Genomic DNA, 21324 nt, shown 5'->3' on the forward strand with positions numbered 1-21324 from the left:
GCTGCTGGCATCAGATGCTCTCTAACTTGCATCCTATACTGACGTCCAGGAATATTTTAGTAAAAGCTTATGTTAGGGAAGATACATACAGCTCCCAAGACAAATGCAAAGGCATTCTTCTCACCTCTAAACTTTTAAAGAAAAAATAAATATTCAGATACTTATTTTCAAAAGAAAATCCCTAGATCTACGGTAGGTCACACACACCTCTACATAATTAAAGAGCCTATCATGTTAAGTACAGTTTGTTAGTACATGATATTGCCACCTTTAATTCTTGTTTCAACATCTGCCTATAGACAGAGATTAACAGGAATTAAGTCCAAGGTCGGACTAATCATCTAATTTTTAACTGGCTTAAACAGTTGATAAAAACGGATTGACTTAAATGCATCACATGTAATATAAAAATGTAGTAAAATGTTGTTAGTGCACAGTTAAAGTGGAATACTTTTGAAACAAATTTTATTTGTAAAATATAAAAAAATCAATAAAAAGCACATACATGCAATGTATAAACATAGACTTTTAAGACACTTTTCATACAAACTTGCAGAATTGTCAACATGAATAAATATGAACTTCAACAATCAATTTGAAGCTCCAGCTATTCTTTATAAAAATATCGTCAATAAAATGGTAACTCATATGTGTATATTTATCTGTAATGATTGGTTCAGGACAAATTCTATAAACAGAATGAAATCACATTCATTGATTTGCTTCAAACACACCACTGCAATTGTAAAACAAAAGGCAATACAAAACAAATAAGAAAGACAGTACATGAGTGGAATACAGGAGGTGTAAAACCCTGTATAATTTCATCAGTAATGTCAGAAAACAAAGTGCAACAGACAGTCCTGAGGGGAGAAACTGCAGCTCGGGGTGTTAAAACACATCTGTCCCTGATGAGTCTGCGTCCCCCTCCTCGGCGCTCAGGCTGGCAGATGGCTCCTCCTCCACAGGCGCGAGCTGAGGCAGGGAGCAAGGCCCAGCGTCCATTCCTGTGGCGAGATCACAAGCACAAGGCAGCAGACATCAGGCAGGCTGAGGGCTGTCCAGCAGACTTGTCTGACCTCAAAAACTGGGGCAGATTCTCTCCAATGAGCTGGATCTCAGTAACCCCCACGGCCGATCCACTCACCTCCCGACTCCTTTTAAATGCTTTTCTTTTAAGATTCATAAGTCCTCTTTTGGCCTACCGCTCATCATGTTTGTTTGTTTTTTATAAAATGAGATTCAATGTCAAATGTCAAATCATTTCAAAGAAAACAAACATCACAGAGAAGGTGAGGAAACAAATACTGTGAAGTGCTTCACTTACCCTCTGTAAATTTGGAAATAACAGCATTTTGTAAAACATTTTGAACCCTAAATGAACATATCTGTAGTATGCTATAATCCCAGGACAGTTCTCAATACATAGTGGTCTGAAGGAGACTCCCTCACAGCTCTAGTTAAAAAAGAAGCCTGTGATATTCAGCCTGGGCGTTACTGGTGCAAACCTGCATGCATGTTCTCACTGTTAAAGATGCCTGAAGCTCCCGTGGTTAGGAATGACAGCAGAGAGCCACTCTGCCCATTGCAGAAGAGGCTGATGAAAACGAAGCTCTATTTCGAAAGCCCTATGGCTACCAAACACGACCGAGAGACGTGCGAAAACAGGAGTCGGCCTCTGAAACAGCCTGAAATAGGAGAGATGCTCCGGCTAGCACAGGGCTTTGAAGCTGAAACTAAAAGTAAACAACTCTTGGCTGCACATGAGACAGACGAGCTGAATCTCTCCTGCTTGGGCGAAGAACGGAAAAACGGCTTCTCATAAAAAATCCCCAAACAAGACCGCTCCTTTATCAGAATAAATAAGAAAAAAAACATGTGATAATACTTTCCAGTGCGGCTGCCTCAGAATGGCACCGTCCCAACAGCTGCTTTAATTTTAAGCTTGCACAGCCCTTTCTGCTGGCTCCCCTGGGCCCGCCGTGACTGCAAGTGCACTGCCAAGTGTTTGAAGTGCAACTGCAAAGGCAATGAATCCACTTTCAATCTGAGCCTTACACATTTTCACAGCTGTGCTGGATTCCAATATCATTGCCAAAGCAATTGGAGAGATACACATGCATAAACACACTCACACCTTCACATCAAAAGGACACTGTTTCTATACAACACGGTTAATGGCAGTTCAGACAATGTGGACAGAAATATAACTGTTTCCCTAAAAAATAATCTACACGTAAATCATCCGTTGTCCTTCTTAGTTAGGAATTCCCAAGCGAAACTGTGCCTTATTTTACACTAATCTGCACACTGGCGGGACTGAAAATAATGAAAAATTCTACGATGTCATGGTCTGACACCGCACACCTCTCTTGTCATCAATGCAATTCTACCATTTTGTTAAACTGGGGAACTCAGGACAGTGCTCATTCCTTTCCTGGCCTAAGATAGGTTTCCTGAGGCATACAGTGATTCAGCCCCAGATGATTTCCTCTTACTCACTCGCCATGCAAGCAACCATGTGCTTCTCTGAACCACAAGCCAAGAGAATTAGCTACGCATGAGGTAGAGCAGAGACACACCAGCGTGAACACTGACACGTTTACCTGTATAACCATTTTGAGTTTTTCTTCACCCTGCCCCCAGCTGGCAAATTCTCATGCTTGAATTCTGTGTTTTTGGTAGTCCTGAGGTTTATGTGCAGCTGACAAAGCAAAGACTCACAAATCTGTTGCGTTTTTCGCTGTTCACTGGATTTACTGCACAGCCCTCTGTAATCAGCTGAACTCTCTCTCATCCAGAAATGCTTCTCTCTTATCCAAGAGGAGTATTCCTGGATGAGAGTTCACATGTGAATGTGGATAAAAGGCATGCATCAAGACATGCCCTGTACACCAGCACACTCCGTGCCAGGTTCACTGAAGACATGCCCTGGCTTCTTTCAAGAAAAGACTGGATAGGACCCTTGGATCGATTAGCTACAGGAAACCTAACAAGCTAGATGGCGTCTTCTCCTTATATACAAGTATCAAAGAAAATACGTCTCTCCAAAGGCATGCTGTAGTAGGAACTGGAAGAAAAATGAAAATTGAAGCACATAACAGAGATAAAAAAGGAATTGCTCATTTCCTTTAAGCCACCCTCAGCTCCCTACTGACAGAACACCGGAGCCATCTCTTCCCGGGGACCGGAATGGGCAACACTAACTACACTGGAGTGGCCCTCAGACACAGAAGGAAGCTGAGAGTTGTAGTGCACTCTGACATACGAGAATGTTCTTCAGGTACAAGAAGTTAAGATAAAAACAAATCTCTAAGGCATTATACTACTAATTGTAATAGGAAATATATCATAAGAGATTAGTATTTAAACTGCATGTGTTCTTCATTCAAAGTAACGCATGTATTTGGATTGAACGGTGGTGAATGGATGGAAACGGAAGGGGGGAATGCTCAAACTGGGGTGATATCATCATGGGAATACCACATGGATCTGTATAAGGACCCCGAATCTTCCTAATTTAGATCAATTAATAGTGCTATTGTTGATTAATTGTAAACTAACCAAATTCACAGATGATGCCACAGTAAGATTAACAAACACTGTAGAAGCTACAAAGGAAATTAACTTTTTCTTAGACAAAATTCCAAGACTAGACAAACACCTGACCAATCGTTTTTAATGTGGACAAATACAGAATGTTACACAGTATTAAAATCAAGTGAGGATGAGTTAAAATTGTAAGACACACAGATAAGACGTCATTTAAAATATTTTGTACACACTTTTGACAAAAGACTTATAAAGATATTGCTACTCTGTGTTTCATTTCTTGTCCTTTCAGCATGGAATTAACTTTTACCTGTTTATTTGCAGCCTACACATGCCCATGGAGATATCTAATTAAAGTACAGTTATTGAACTAGATGAAAACTGTAATTAAGCCAGACTGTGCAAGGCCACAGGACACGGGAGCTAACAACCCTCCCCCTCCTACCAGCAGTGCCAGGGGATCACCGAGGGCCAAGCAGTAGGGACCCTGGTTGTCCATCTCACCTGGAGAATGTCTCTTCCAACAGCACAGTGTCTACTGTCACCAGAATGGGGCATTTCTTTGGAAATTCTAGTCCAGTGGGATTAGGATGAGCCACACAACTCATCCACCTACTGTACACCCCTTGCAGGAGAAACCTGGATTTCTTAGAGGTCTCCAAACCCAGCACTAAGCAGGACCAGCCTAGCTCAGCTTCGGACATCGGGTGAGATCAGGCTACAAGTGGCTACACCGCTATCAGATAAACATATGCTTCCTATAAGTAACAGGGAGGACAACAAAGAAGAACTTATCTGTTGCTGACTTTGTTGTGGGCAGAGCTTTATAACCGCCAGAAGCTGCCTGTTTCCTAAGCAGTTAAAATTATCAGCTGTTCCTTGGTGTCTGCTGATATGAAAGGTCCTGACTGAATGTTTTCAAAGGGCAGGTGGGGTGATCCTTGTCCTTGCCTGAGCAGCCCCACCTAACCTCTAAGCCAGATGTTATCTTATTAAGTGTGCATCTGAACTTTTGTTTTCAAAACAATAAAGTACTGAAAGGGAAACACTGAATCATTCTGACTATAAATAGCTAATTTGGGACGATGTAACACTGATTTTTTTGTGTGGGTCTTATATTTAAAACACATGTGTTTTTGAATTCCTTTTCATACCAATGAAGGTTAACTTATTTGTTTATCAATATATTTAATATTGCAATCGTATCCCACATATGCACCAGATAAATACAGGATTTGGACTGGAAAATGTAATTCAACATGTTATTCAAGATCTACTGTACAACAAGGGCTCAGATTTTGCTTAACACTACAGTATGTTGTGTAACTGGCGTAGCTCCCCCAGCCTTTAGAGGGAGAGAAGACATCCTGACGATTTATTAGTGTGGTCATAACATCTCAGTTTAGTGTGTGAGTAAACAAAGGCTGCAGCCTCCCCTTGTATCAGACACACTAAATGTTATTTACTTTGATCTCTCATCCAAAAGAATGTGTAAACCAAAGTGTTTCCTTGTCTGTGTGCTCCCTGATGATTATTAACGTAAGTAAACACGTTGTTCCATTTTCTTTCATTTACAGAGTTGAGTTAAAGGAAATAGAGCTATTACCTTTGTAAACAGGACTTAGATTACTGTCTCAAAGCAGTTATCTGGGGAATCATACAGCTATTGTCTTCCTTTCACTTAGCTATCAAGATGATGGAATGACAGCCTACATATCAGCTGTTGTTCTTCAGGAACAAAGGAAGGAGACGCTTCTTTTGCAGAACAGCACATACGAGACAGCCAGGTGCTCCATTGAAACCTGGTCCACTGTGGCACCTCTGCACATTCATTTCAAGATCTTCATCAAAATAAAAAAACTCCAATCCAAAAAGCTGTCAGACTGCACAACACCTGCGAAAACAAGCTCCCCCATTCCTTTTAGAAAGCGATGACACCATTTTTCCCCAGCACCTGAACTCTAGCTGCTTGGCTTTCCTCACTGACAGCTGTATTGTTTCAGTGCTCTCCAAGACACAGACCACCTCACAAATGGAAATACCCCAATATCATTTCTTCAGACACACCTACACACTCTCCATGGCTGAATTTGTTTGTGGAGTTTTAAAAACGAGAGCAGGAGGACGGATTCCTCCATACTCCACATGCACTTGTGTGAACGGGGAGATGTGGGGTTGGGACAGTGGCAAACCTGACTTCACTTCCTTTCACAGGAAGCACAAAAGGATTCATTACTGTTTTTTTTTTTGCTCTGCCTTTTTTTTTTAATAAGTAAGAATCTGTTCTAAAAGAAATTTGGGATAACAAAAAAGCAGGAAATTGCCTTTATTAAAATGGCATTGGATCAGCACCATTATGTTGATGATTTCCTAAATGCAAAAAGGCTGTCTGTGATCATGTAGATAGGACTGTTCTAGGCTAATTCCATGTAAAGACAGAGCACACACCTGGGTGTGAACATGTTCATATAGGTTAGAAAAAGCAATGCATATCAGATCATGCCACAAGCGATCTGCTTACTTCCTCTTTGTCATGGCTCTGTAAATTGTTACTCGTGCTTCTTCTATGATTTTCCAGGCACAGCTTCCTAAAGAGCTTTTATAAGGGAGCACACAGTAGGAGCAAAGCAGTGTGTCTCAGCACCCCATAGCTCACTCTTGGAAGAGTATTTTAAAACATTAAAAAGGCAAATAAGAAAGGCAGAAAAAGAGTCTTGCACCAATGCAATGACAAGTTTCTTAATGATGACAACTATTCAGCGAATACACAGTGATAGAACTATTTAAAATATTGTTAAAATAGTATCATAAGCATCTTCCATAGGAAGGAATATATATACTATATATTACCTTGAAATCCAGTCTTGAAATAATCACTGGGATCTACAGTGAGGTGGTCATCATCGTAGTGATCCCCTGCAAAATGTTTACAAAATAGATATATTAAGGTTTGTGACCTTGGAAAATCTGAAAGTGTAACAGTGTTATTATGAGCGGAGCTCCGAGAGACTGAAGCGTCTTAATGGTAGCTAAGCACTGCAAAGGAAAACACAAAAACAGCCCCAGTTGCCAAACTGAGAATATTCACAGCAAGTATGCCTGAAAGATGATAATCCCATTGTCAACCGAACCATCTCAACAACTGGAGGTCAGGCCCGTTTAATTAATAAGTGAGAAAGTATGAAAATTACATCTACAAAAGACATGCAGTGAAGGCTTCAAAAATTCTGGTAAATTAAAATAGAATACATTAAGCAAAAATAAATGGGCAGAGATTTAAATGGAAAATAACATCCTTCCAAGGCTGGAAAAGCAAATCCTTTTTGTCACTGTTGTGCTGCTGTTTTTCTTCAGTGAACCAGAGAAGGATTTTTAATTAACCTCTCTCTAGTTAATGTCACGTCATCAGTTATCCTCCTGCAGTATGGGAGCTGCCAACAAGAAGACAATGGTGTGTACGCTGAAAATATGCTGTCAAGATGCTTGTTGTTCTAGAAAGACTTCCTCTGGTCAAGGCTGGTACAGTAACAATATAAAGACAATACATGGCAGGTCAATTTAGATCTCTATAGATGTGCACCGTTAAAATGCCCCCATTTTTTTGAATCTGATCAGCACAAACGAGGCAATGAATTCTAAAATGACTCTCAATTTTAAATTCATTTTAGAATTCATTGCCTCGTTCGTGCTGATCAGATTCAAACTGCTGAGTCAGAGTTAAAAAAGGCTTAGTAGCATCTCATGTACTGCCACTGCAGTGTGTACAAGCTGACTGGTTATCTGACAACAACACCTTCATTTTTCTGAGATTCCTTGACATAAAAATGGTCACAGCTTAAGCGTTTTAGGATGCTGTTCAACAGCGGCACGTTAATACAGATAGGAAGCTCTTATGACAGAATTAAAAGAAAGAAGCTTCCTTGCAGATGTCCGTAACAACAACAGCCCTCACATGATGCAGAGCCTTAAGATGTGAGGTAAACCTGTCAAAAAGAATTAATGTGATGTGCTAAAACTGAAAAATGTCTCTAAGATGGCTTCTTACAGAGAGCAGTTAAAGTCTGCGTTTGTTGTTCAGTGTTCTTTTAACATTTGCCACCTCACTCCATCACACCAGAAAACGGGATTGCAATATTTTATAAAAGCAATTATGTACACTGTTAATCATTTCATTCAACGTCATTCTTTTGCATTTAAGGTGAACCACATTCATTTCTGAGCAACGGTAACACATCCTTTTGTATCTCCCTGTTTTTCAATAGAAAATATAAAGGCAATTTAAGTCACCTCTTTTCTTATTTACTGCCCAACCCAAGTCTTTCTGACCAGATGAGCAGCATGGTACTTTTGGCATGAAGCCAAAGTATTCATAATGTCAGCATTGAAAGAAAGGAGGCTCATCTATGTATAAAGCTTCCCTAACTTAAGACAGACTTACTAACTCCAAAACATCAATGGCTCTTTTAAATACAATTCCTTTTTTGTTACTTGTTTACAACTCAGACTAGAAACCCTGTATATGTTGTTTATTGAGCCATTGTATTGCAAGACAGAGCCTTCAACTTTTTCAGGAGAAAAACAATGAGGGAAGTACTAATTGAAAGGGGGACACTGCCATTGTCTTTGGTCCCCACACATGGCTTGTTTCAGTGAATGGGGAGCAAGGCAGTGTCATACAGGGCTCTGAGGGAGAGCCCACCGCACTGAGTCTCTCTCTCTGCTGAAAGGAGGACAGCTGTGTCAGTTAAACAGTCAAGCAGCAGGGGTCGGTTGGCTCGCTGGATTTGCAATTGGCCATGAAACCTTTCATCTCTTCCTTGCCAGCTTCATTTCCATTGAGCTTAGGAGAAATTCAATGGCCTTTTCATCCACTGCTTGTTCAGGGGCTGAATGAGATAAAAGAAATTCTGGAATTCTCAGCCCAGTCCGTAGGAGAAAGATGTCCACCTCATCAAACTCCCATCACGACTGTCAGCAACTCAGCACCTTTCCTGGGCAAGTTCTCAAGGAGGTCAAGGACTGGATAAGCATTCCCAGTTAGCCTCTTGAGTAAGCGTGAGCCTGGTCCCTCGGGGACTGGTATAGGTGCTACAGGCCTCTCAGAGGCCCTGACAACGACAGCCTTTTCTGCCTCTCTCAGAGCATTGCAGGTGCTATCACCTTTAAAGTGCCACCTTTTCAATGCACAAAACGAAAGACAAAAACGTTAAAACTTTATTATTCCTTTAAATGTCACAGACAATTAGGCCTGGACTCTGGTGGAGTTTATCATGCGAAACATGATCTCTGTACAAGATCTGTATAAGCAATCTCAAGATGCTGTTGTTTAAGAAAAGGTGGGAAAAAAAAGAAACATAAGTATATTTTGTGGGCATGGTATAACAATTTAAAACAGATTTTTTAAACTTTTTTTTTTACATTTATGCATGTAACAGCCATTAAAATCATAATCTAAGACATTCTGGAGGCATAAGAATATAAAAAGTTTTAAGTTTTGAACATGAAGAAGCTGAAGACTATAACTTGCAAAACAGATTTAAAAAGGCAAGACATTAACGAGAAAAATGACAAGTGAAGGCACGTTAATCAGGATGAAACCATCTCATACTGGTAACAGTGCAGAAAGCTGGTTTTGCTTAATGGATCCCACAAGCATTGCAGTGCCATTAAGCTTCAGTATTCAATGTCAGTTAACTTCATAAGGCTGTACAAACGATGTGAAAATAAAAGGGAAGCAGGAATGAAAAATGAGAGCCATAACTTAGAAGGAAACTACAAAGGCATAGAGAAAAAAAATTCCAGACTGGTGGGTATAATTGATGCAGTGACTCAAAAGGGTGTCTTGTGTTTCATGTGAGAGCTGCCAAGCTCTTCAGAGGGCAGGGAAGCACAAAATAGAAAAATTACCAGAAAAATAACTTTGAAAATATGAAAGGACAAAAATAAATAAAATGTGGGCTAATCTTCACAGTGAATGGAAAATGGCTTTCACAGAAATCTGAAATGCACCATTTTAAAATGCTATAGTGTGACTTTTGGTAGTCCTTCACAGCTAGCTTAATTATCTCACAGCCCACAGTTAACAGCGAAAAGTAATTGCATGAGGTTGACAGGTTTACCTTACTTATCCACCTATTCTGTAGGTGCAGGATAAGTCTCATAATGCAGCTTTTGGAACAATACTGTGCCTGATAAAAACATTTTTGAACACAATTGATGCAGTTTTCTATCCACATTTATTACTTACTCGATAAGCAATTGAAATGTGTACAATGAAGAAATGCTTGTGGAAGGGATGCACTGGGGTTGATTCACTACACAGTATGGATTCACCTGTGACACCCATTGCACATTGGTGTGGGTCGCAAGCAGCAGCATGCAGTTCCTGGTGCATCCATGAGCTTTAACACAGGCCTAGAAACGGCCTCTCAGACTGGCAAAGGCACTGCACTTTGTCCATAGGCATGATCCTCCATTCAGTTTACAAGCATTATGTGGCACTATCTGATGTTAAAGTACCTCACAAAGATCTGGCACTACAGGGGAAATTTCATGCTCACGAGTCGACAAGGAGTGCGAAAGCACTATCAGTTCACAATCTCCTGCAGTACAATAAACAAGTCAACATGTTGGCAATGCTTTATTATTGATCTGAAAATGGGCATTTTCTAAAATTCTATGTTCTATAAGATTCTATGTTCAACATTTACCATGTATTTAGAAGGCCTAGATATTTTCAGTCTCAATAAGAGATTTGCCAGGCTCTTCTTCCTTTTTTCATACCACTGTTCTCCAATATGTGTTTATGGTTTCCCCTGGGGCAAAGCTGACTACACACACTGTGCATAACCTGCCAGAGCTGTGAAACAATTCAAAAGAATAGACTTCCACTATTTACAGTATGTACTTCTGTTAGAGTTCTCACACAAACCTTTAGCAGGTGTTACTACTTGAGTTAGGGATTGGTGTACTAGATGAAGGCATTCCTTGCGAAAATAAACCTCTAAAAACCATAATATGATAACATATAACATCAAATGATTTACATTCTTTCTACAGCATGTGATCCTTTGCCCATGTTATATGAAACTCACCACCAGTCTCTATACAGAAACTATAGGCCCCTTTATGTTTTGAGCCCCTGAATGTGGATAATTTTGGGAGAGAGGCTTCCCCTCCTGCTGTATGTCCATTATTTATAACAAGAACACGCCTTGCACAGAGACAGGCACAGATCTGGATGGCAGCCCTTCAGTGGGAACCCCAGCATGTCCTTCCTTGCAGTTGGGGGACATGGTTTTTATTGTACTGCACTTCTACTATGGCTGGAGGTACTTTCGTGGGAAATTTAGAAGGCTGGAAAAATGTCGTCTTGTACTTATGTTTGTTCTGAGAACTTAAAATACAGACACATTTGTTCACAAAAAAGAAAGCCCAGATGACACACATTTTCAATTACCTGCCTGACACAATGCAAAAAACAGCTGTGAATGCCAACCATTCAGCCTTCGAACACTTGTATCTGCAAAATGCTGCAGACTCAGTGAGGATCATTAATCTTTCATGATCTTCAGGTTGGTGTTTTGTTAAATACAAATCTTTACCCAGTTCAAAGAATGTCTTTGCTGGTCTTTAGAAGGAAGAATGTCTCCCTGTGGGCCACAATTTCACAAACGTTAAATTCTGTCAGGGGAAAAAGAAACTTCCTTCTTTCATATCACCGGGTAAGGAGCTCCTCACATCTCCTGTTTGATGTCACGCAGGCGAAGGGGAGAGTGCATGGCAGCCCTGGCTTATGAGATGTTGTACCCAGACCTGCATGTGTTTGAGTTGGGGATGGGGGGGCTCCTCAAACTCCTGGTCACAAAGAAAGTGCCAATTATTTCTTTGGGCTGTGAGGACCACTCTTAAATGAAAATGTAAATTAGGGATGAGATGCAAATGACGTGAAGGTTGATAAAAGACAGGATTTGACCTGGAAACGGTGGGCTTCAGGTACTGTTAGAAGTGCCCCCACAGGATGTATAAACTCAAAATTGCAGGAGAGTCTTTGGGAAGGGGTCAGGAGGAGGGCTGTGGGCAAAGTGCCCAATATTCTGGTCATGTGTGCAATGAAAAGATAGCTGAATAATTCTCTAAAATGTCCTTCAGCTGCTCACCCTTTTACTCTATGAGAAATGTGCAGATACATGTTTTATCCTCAAACATGAAAAATTGCATTACAAGCCCTAGTTAGTCACTGCAATAAAGAGAAAGACAGTTTTCAAGGATATAGGAAGTTTAAAATTATTTTGATAAACAGCTTACAATAGATTTATTTTGCAAGTAATGTTTATACAGGAGCCACAGCTGATAGGACCTGGGTTTATCCTGATTTAACTAGAATTAAGTGAACTAAAGAGCAGACTGTGTGATTCCTTTCCCTGGCTGGGACACTAGTCCATCAAAGAGATTATCCCTAGCAGTGCTGATCCCCACTTACTGTGTACACCTGGGTAGACTGGAGCAACTGGGGTCAAGCACCATGATCAATGTGTCTGCTGCGACAACTTGAAGCCACAACCTGTTAGTCACGAGTCCAGAGGTTTACCCACTATGCTTTGTCACCTTTTAGTTTTTCAGGCAGGTGTATTTAAATTGTTGTGACTAAAGCCTGGTATAAATAAAAACTTTGACACACCTGGCACCTGCAAATTACATACTCAGAGCTTTGTGGCAGCCAAATAAAGTACTGCTAAGCACAGTTCTTGTTCTTTGAGTCTAGTGGCCTGGACACAGTTTAATCTCTATTGTTACATTTTCATTGTCTATTAAAGTTTTAAAGCACGCCATAATTCCTTCCCTTAAAACGGCTCCGTATGGGGTGCAACTTGTTTTAGTATTACATGGAAGAACACTGTCAATAACAGTAATAACAGTATTCGATCTTGAGCACTTTTCTGACCTGGTTAGCCCTGCTGCCTCATAGATCTTACTGTATGTCCCGGGTTTGGGTCCATACTGTGGAGACTTCATGCTCCCCTCATGTTTGAGTGGGGTTTAGCTGGGAGTTCCAGCTTCCTCCCACCTTACAAAGACATGTTGGATAGATTGATTATTGCCTCTAAATTGTGAGTTGTGGGGTTTGCTGGTTTGTCAAAGTCAAGAAATGACTGAATGAGATCCCTGGATCAGGTAGCTAACAGCAACCAAGGAGCTAGATGGATTGAAAGTCCAACTCTCATTTACAGTGTTGTAGAGTTTCTTATATTCTTATGATGATCTCAAGAGAAATTAATACTTTGGGGGGGTTGTTTTTAGGACAATGTACTAAATGTACTGGCTTTGGGACAACCGAAGGAAATGAGCTCAATGGATGAAATAGCCTCCTGGCTCTGATGTTGAGACAACCAGCAGCAGTTTATGGGTAGTGCTCAGCAATGGAAATGGCTCACAGGGGAGACAAGTTTTAGACTTAATTTGATTATTTGATAACTGCTCTCAATGACAGGGCTGGAGGCCTTGGCGGCTGTCTTTCAATGCTACTGGTCTGGGCGTATCCTGACTGCATGCTGTAAGATGGCTGTGGTAGTCCAGTCACGGTTCAAGCTGGAAGCTGCTGTGAGCACTCTAATAGATTCAAGGTGCTCCCCTCGGCTCCAGGCAAACAGCACTGCCTCCGCCTGGCTTTCATAGAGAGAGGGAGCCTTTTACTGTCAGCCTGCATGAAAAGCAGCATTGGCTGGCTGTGAAAACAGTCTGATACAAACCAGATGAGTGTATAACAGGGCCAGCAAGACAAAAGAAAACAATCAGCCCTTTCAAATCAAGTACGTTCGGCGCCCCCATGTTTCCCCCAACACAATAACAGCAACACACCAAGCTGCAATTCTGTCAAATAAAAAGCAGGCATAAGACTCTGAAGAGTACGAATTTTAGACTAAACCACAGCACTGTACCAAAACAAACACACAGTAATCCACAGTTTCAGGCACTTTAGCAAAATAAGCTTTCCTCAGTCTTTTAACAGGATGTGACCTCTGACCTTTGGTAACTGCTGTGCAGAATTTCTTCAGGTGATCTGGCAAAACGGAGCAAAAAATGTTCCCTGTTTTCACCAGACACTAGAATAGAGCAACACCACCAAAGAACACAAGATTGCATGCTGCTCTCCCATGCTGCCCTAAGATAACAGCGAGAGCAATCTGCCTGTCAGAAACTTCCTGACAAGTACTCATGCCCCCTGTAACCACAGCTGGAGCAATTGGAGAAAACAAAATTACTTGCACTGGATTAAAAGGTGCTGGAAATAATTTCATTAACACAGAAGTTGAAAGCTTTTGGTGTGTTTCTCTTTGTTGCAAAGCCCATGTCACATATTCAGTGACATCTGTTGTGGCACAAGCTGTGAGTCACCAACAGGGGAACGATTGTGTTATTCGCCGATACTACACAGCGAAGCCTTTGGGCATGCATGAGTCTTTGTCTTCACCGGCAAAGGCAAAGCCTTCAAAATAAGTATTTGTAAAAGTGGTACAAAAGAATGCTGATATGCTCTATACATTACATTTAGGCACCATGAGGTACTTGCTTTTTCAAAATCCAAAATCCAATACTACCCACCACTGAAAGTATCATCTTATGACAGGTATATCTACAGAGCCTTTATAAATCCAAACAAAGTCCATTCCTAAAAGCAAGCAAGAAGAGAGTTCATTTAGGATTCTGAAAAGTCACAGAAAGCCACAGTTGTCACACAGGGAAGCAGAAAAAACATTTAAAAAAGGGCTGCATAACAGTTCTATACAAATGTCTTATCCATGCAAAAGCTGACATATCATGCAATCTTTTGAATATGTTTTTAAAACATTACAGATGTTTAATAAATATCAATTAAAGGAAAAGGGATTTAGGTAATTGAGAAGAGATCTCCTCAAACTTAACAAACTTAAATCAAAAGCTACTCACTGCTATTAAGATCATTCTCTGGACATCTGATAAATTCATACTTAGTTCACACAACATCAGCTAAGTCAGGCTAATAGTGTAACATAGTCTGTAGTTCATTTTCAGGCAACATGAAAAAAAACCCTGACCCCTTGCAGTGAAGAGAGTGTCTGCTCAAAACATTCCAGATAAAAACAAGAGCTCTGCAGCTGCAGAGAAGGCTGTGCTGTGAACTGATTTTAAACCCTGTTGCCTTACAAGGTAATGTGCAGCTGAGTGTGGTTCTGAGGATTCAGCATCTTGCTATGGGACAGGAGGAAGAACAAAAGCTTAAGATTCTGGCAGGACATCAGACACTGCTGCAGCTCTGGTCTGGCTCAGTGGGCTTGACTCAGGTTCGCCAAGGAAACTCTGAGCACATCCTGTTGGGCTGGAGGAAGATCGCCTTTCAGCACCATCAGGGGGAAAAAAATCCATCAGTCCTATCTTCTCAGCTTTCAGTCCTGTCAGCCAAAGACTCAAATCTGTATGGCTGTCAAAGGCACTCCGATAGGTTATAAAAGTCAAATATGGAAGGCTCATATAGCCTGCAGCACTGCTCTGCACACTGCTAGCTGCAGCTCATTTACAAATCCAGTTACTAAAGGCTCTGGAGCAATTCGCATGGCTATCAAAGGAAGCTTGAGCTGTTTCAACCGCTCTTGGTTTATCAGACTCAGCTGCTCATTCAGCCAATGGGCACTTTTTTTTAGAAAATAAATTAATGGAGCATGAAAAAAAAACCCGGCAGAAGAGACTAAATCTTGGTCTGAGCTCCTTAAATCGGGTTTGCCTGATTTCGTCACGACATGAAGCACGACAAGATGGCCGAGCGGCCGACTCCAGTGTGAAAAGAAGGCCAACTGCTGTTTGGACCCACAGGCCCGAGCACCACGCAGCACAGCTTGCAGCAAGCACCACTCCGCTGTAACAGGAGATCTTTTAATAACAAGCAGTTTCAAAGACATCTCTGGGAAGAGAAGCCGGTGAAATCCGAGAGCCTGCCTTCAAATGCATAGACACCGAGCAAAATCTGAGCTCCGCTGATCAAAGGGAGAAGGCTAGGAAAGATCTACTTATCTAAAGTTGGGTTAAAGGGAACCAGGTGAAAAGGTTATGACTATTGAAGTGAAAACCTACTCAAAACAAAGATTTCAGTTTCATTAATGCTCCAGGATCATCTGCACACAGAATAGAATTTTAGCCCCAACAAAATGTGTTTTTAATGGACCATTCAGACATGTGTGCCATTGTAGAGGTACTGTATGAAAAAAACATAAAGACTGTGGTGAATTTTTATCATTGAATATGGATGTTTTTGAAACTGCTCTTGACCTCCATCTGTTTTAGGGAAAGACTCGTGCCTCTATGATTAATTGATTGACTAATGATAAAATAACATACATGTGTGTGAACGTGTTTAATTCCATGTTCAGTGATCTGCTGAAAAAAGACACAGAAAGGGAATAAGTTTCTATTATACAGCCTCATCGTACAAATGTGAAACGAACCTTAGAAAAGCAGGGAAAATATGGAACCGAATAAATGTCGTCAGATTAGATCATTTATGCAGAAAACAATAAAGTGAAGCATTGTCTTGATATGGCAGTTTGAAGTCATTCTATTCACCCTCTCAGAGCATCCAACATTGCCTGCTGCTGTCTCACTGCAGAAGTTACAAGACAGCGGTGATATAATGGGAGAGACAGCGCTCTTCACCGAGTCATCTGAAATATTTGGTGAAAGTACAGTATAACACATGGTGACAAGCTCAGAACTTGTTTTTATGTCATCCCTGCAGCTTGCACAACCACTGTGTCAGGCCTCACAGCTGAAAAAAGTGTAGTGCAAGAGGGAAGGCACCTCCTTTAGAGTTTTTAAAGAAAGTTTGATTTTGATTTCAAACTTTAAACTTTATTTTTCTTAGCTTTGAGAGAAGAACTCGCCGGGAATGAAACTTGTTAGTGGAGGTTATACATGAAAATGCAGACTTTTATTTGAATCTCAGGGATTTTTAGCTACTGTACTGTATGTAATCTACATACTCTACATGGGTGCTGCATTGTACATGTGTGAAATCAGAACTGGACCGCTCTTTCAGCAAGGAGTTGTCAAAGGAGAAATGGACGAAGTGACTACACCCAGTGAATAGTCTGGATATGATGGTGCTGACTTCTTAGTAATAGAGAAGACCAGTCTCTTTCATCAATGCAAGAGTTTTGTAATGTCCCTCAAAGCTGAAAAGAAAAGAGTATTAGAAATCTATTCTAAAACGTGCTGAAGACCGTATACGCAATAACATCCCTCTAAATGAAGAAATCTTTCAATCTTTCAGTTCTTAAGTGTTTCAGTAGTAATGATGCCTAAAAAGCAACAATAAGAATGAACTGAGGTTAATGTCCAAGTCCTATTTTGCTAGTTTAAGATCTTTTGAAGCAAATGTTAGCGTTCCAAACTATAACACAGCAGCGTCCCCTGGTCTTGTAATTGGCTGCAATAAATCTGTTAGATTGGCTTTAAGGAAGTCTGCCACTAACGTTTAGTAAATTGCCTTCTTGGCTGAAAAAATAAAATTACATGGTTTGCCCAATCTGGAATGCAAAAGGTTGAAATTGGCAAATCACCATATAAATACCCTTATGCGCCTGTTTCCTATTGCAAATATGTAAACAGTTAGGTCTACATCAGTGTTCCTCATCCCCTCCCCATTCATTAGTGAAATATAGAAAGAGAGTAGTCTAGTTCCTGAGGAGAAAGACAACCCCAGTCAGGTGAGAGTATCCTGTACTGCAGGAAAGACAGTGTTATCACCCACTGCTCTGTCACCAATGTAATTCCATGTAATCCCTATAAACAAGCAGTTATCGGAGTTAGTCAATGTTATATAGACTGCATCCTATCTGAAAAGCACCGATCAGTTCCACCAGAAATAGTAAAAGTACATTCAGACTTTAGAGTTTGTTTTATTAATGAACACATTTTTTTACATTTAAAACATCTTTGATTTCCAGCTGAATGAAAGTGATGTAGCTGAGGGTGCTGCAACTGTGCCTGCTTCTTCACCATTAACCAGACAGGCTGGTACAGTATTTCCTAGGAAGCTTTGAATTGTTGGGACCCCTTGGGCTAATGATGTCTGTGGAGCAGTTTAAAGAATCTTAAAGTAAAGGAACCATGCATGTTTTTTTAGAATCCTTCCTCTCTGATATAAAAGACTATGTAGGTTTACAAAAGAAAAAAAATATCTGGATTTTTTAAATAACTACGTATAAGCTAGAAAAGGGAGCAATTCATAGAATCATACAATCCAAGAATGCTCTTAATTTCAAAATTATTTACCCTTTGAAGATCCTCAAAGTTGCTATGTGGAAAAGATCTATCAACTCCATGGGGACCCAAAAGACAGTATTGCAGCTATACTGTATATAACCTGCATACATGATAACTAATAAGTGTTATCATGAAATATTGAAAAAGAAAAAAGAATACCAAATCCCTTTCTAGAATTGCAGAGATCTTGATGGATTTAAAAATCTTTTCCACTGAGTTTACTTAGTAAGACTTACTCTGACAATAGAAAAAATACATATCAGAGGCAATTTTTGAAGTACACGCTCCTGATCTGCGCAGCTGTATGAAAGCTAGGCGCCAGAAGAAGGAAAAATGGCTTAACGGTGACCATAAAAGTGTGCTTGGCCATCATCGCTCCGCTCGCCTGTGTGGGAACTGTGAGAACAGTGATGGCAGGATGATGTGCAGGCACAGGGCACTTGCGCGTGAAAAAATGCCAAAGCAGCAGGGACTGATTACAGAGGATTACAACCTCTGGGGACCAGGGTGGGAATTCTGAACCGCGCCACACAAAACAAGGGAAACACAACCGGAAAAGAAACCAGAAGCGAGGGCTTGGTAGTGTCAGCAAGGGGATCCTCAAGTGGTGTTCAGAATGCGGAGCATTTTAATCTTCCATCTCATCATTTTTTAATTAAAATGCCAATGAGTTCTGTCTGCATCATATTTTGCCCTCGGTGCTATAATAAAGAGGCTGAAGGATTAGTCCGTGACAAGGAGAGATTTACCTTCGCATTTTCAAAGAAGTCCTGGCAAATCATACACATACAAAACCATACATATATACACACACAAGAACGTCCACATACACACACAGACACAGACACTACAGCAGATAAAACAATCACACAGAAGCACATATCCTGGATGAAGTTGTACATGCATATCCTCATGCATAGCCTGAAGTTTACAAGACATTGTTGCTTCGGTACTGAATCATGGCCTGGAGGCAGTTAGTTACCAGTAGACATCCGGGATGGTGACTGGTGTTACCTGTAGCTGAAGTATTGTATTAGAAGTGCAGAAGAAGATCTCAATTTAATTTTACAAATAGGATACTTGTAGCTGATGTGCTGTAATAGAAATGCAGAAAATGATCTCCACTTAATTTCACATGCAACTCAGAACATAAAAACAGGAAATGGTAGTTCTCAAAGTCCTCAAATTTACATTTATAGTAACAAATGCATTTTTTATTATCTTTCATCTTTATTATCATTTCAGAGCAGTTCACTGGAGTGCTTCCCTTCTTCTTGCGGATACGATTGACTACAGGGCTTATTTTTAATGAAATTCTGTCAACCTTTCTGCCGGGAAGCATTCATTGTGTGAACAGATAGCCAAAGGTTGCAAAGGAAATAATGAATATTCTGCAGAAGATTTTTTTTTTACTGCTGAAAACAGAGATTTAGTTGTGATAAATAAGACTTTAATATCACATGTGCTGAGAAATTAAATTGAAAACCTATTCCGATACATATTGCCAAGCAAATAACACTATCATAAACATGCCAAAAACTATGATAGCATTTTTGGAAGCCTTGCAGAACCCTGTTTCATATCACTACCTAACGGTGAAGCTGTAGCTTTGCGGTAAGTACACTTCTTACAGATGCATGGAAGACTCCCACATGCTTGTACAAAAATCACATGAGGCTGCTCTCACTCCTAAAAGGCAGATTTTTAAATACAATGAATTGCAAGGATTAAGAATGACCTCATTTTCAAAAAGCAGAATTCTTTGGGTATCAGCCTTCACCCAGTGAGCATATAGTCTGAAACACTACAAGGACACAGAGTGATTAATAATTTGGAAAGCCTTATTTTGTGTTTCTTGTTTCCAGGGAAACAACAATCCTGCTGGAGGACATTTATTCCTGCCCCAGGTTAACCCTTAAAAACAGAAGAATATTTTGCAAATGACATCCTTAACACAACCGAACAGCTGTGTAATAGCTTGGCAGATTAAACAAAGGCACATAAAATCCCGAGACACGTTCTACCACTGTCTCCATAATGTCTGCTGCAGTGAAAATGCACTATAATTATTAGCAGGAGTTAAAAAAGCGGAAAAAAACAAGTCTGAGAGCTTCAAAACCAGAGAAAAAGGGCCTAAGAAACAGAACTCCTCTCAGGCGTATAATGACCTCCTAGATTAAATAAACAGTGGCAAATTATTAATAACATTTGGAAAAGTATTTGAATATCATCTGGTAGACTACACTAGCTTTTATATTTCTTCAATTGCTATTATACACAGATGTTCCATCCATACGTGATTTTAGCCATTCACCTGCTAGGCTATTGTTCACTTCTCAGAGGCCACACAGCGCCTCCTGCTGGATGTGGCAGAGAAACACCGGGGTAAACAACAAGGAATTTCTTTTGGATATCAATGTTACCTGTTACAAGGCTACCCATTTTCTTTCAATTAGTGGGTAACCTCTTTGGTAAACTTCTTCTCTCTTCAATATATTTTATTAAGACATGAATACCTTAATAAACTAATCATATTTTATAAATAACTTTTATACCTTTCAAAAATAGCAAAAATTCTAGGGATTGTTTTCGGAGGGCTTTTGAATTCATATATGTGTAGTGTAGTCAAAGGTTTGTGTAATCTGAATTTTAAGTCGGCACCACAGCTGAGGTCTTCATTGCTAAAATGTGCTGGGTTAAACATTTTCCATACTGAGTGTGGAAAGCTGTGGTGTTTCTTAATTGGTAGTATGGTCAAAAGAAGGTCTTTTGGTAATTTACATCAGCATGTATATGAGCTTGTCACTCAGTTTTGTATGATATGACATACAGATAAAAAAGGTTATGGTCTACTTTGAATCCACAGATATAAACATTTCTGGCATGCACATTTTTGTGCCATTTTAAGGGAACATGGTAAAAGACCATATTCTCAGGAATGTCAAGTATATTTATTTATGCAGTAGGAAGTTACTGAATTTGGGATATCAGCCAACAAACTGCAGAAATTTGTTTAAAAGAATGCACTTAACTGAAAATAGGGTATAACTGCAGTCCAGCTAAACAAATAATCGATCTGTGCTGATGGTTTAACAGCTCCTCAGTTCAGGCTTTTATTTGTCTTACATTACATACCCTATGTGCTGTTTGTTTGTTTTTTCAGGAAGGAACAGAATCTGACCTTGTAAGCCTTGTGCAGGCCCCAGTAAAAACAGTGGTGCTGCATAAACGTGTGCGTGTAGATCTGTTTGAATGGGTGTATGTGAAGTTTCTAAAGCAACACTACAGACAGGAGCTCATTTATACCACTACACTCATAGTGATGGAGTATAATTTTCCATCACTGGATGATATTAAAAACACACAGAATGTTAAGCTTACTGTGGTTCCAAAGGAAATTATATTTGAACGTGAAATGATTATCAAATGCTGAGAATTTATTTGATGCATCAAGAACAAAAAACAAAAAAAACTCAA

General features: G+C 40.1%; 1 protein-coding gene across 10 annotated transcripts in view; it reads right to left on the minus strand.

Annotated features, from left to right (window-relative positions):
* Positions 1-448: 448 nt before the first annotated feature.
* The window catches only part of kiaa0586 (KIAA0586 ortholog), a 177236-nt gene continuing 156360 nt past the window's right edge, over positions 449-21324 (minus strand). For all 10 annotated transcript variants that reach the window (XM_088647581.1, XM_088647580.1, XM_088647579.1 and 7 more), the window contains 2 exons: positions 6403-6468; positions 449-1007 (listed from right to left, as the gene is read on the minus strand). In XM_088647581.1, the coding sequence (XP_088503707.1) occupies positions 892-1007; positions 6403-6468 (182 nt within the window). In that variant the 3' untranslated portion in view covers positions 449-891. The remainder of the gene's footprint in view (positions 1008-6402; positions 6469-21324) is intronic.

This window comes from Lepisosteus platostomus, chromosome 10 (assembly GCF_059453375.1).
Source record: "Lepisosteus platostomus isolate fLepPlt1 chromosome 10, fLepPlt1.hap1, whole genome shotgun sequence".
In the NCBI taxonomy this organism is placed as follows: domain Eukaryota; kingdom Metazoa; phylum Chordata; class Actinopteri; order Semionotiformes; family Lepisosteidae; genus Lepisosteus; species Lepisosteus platostomus.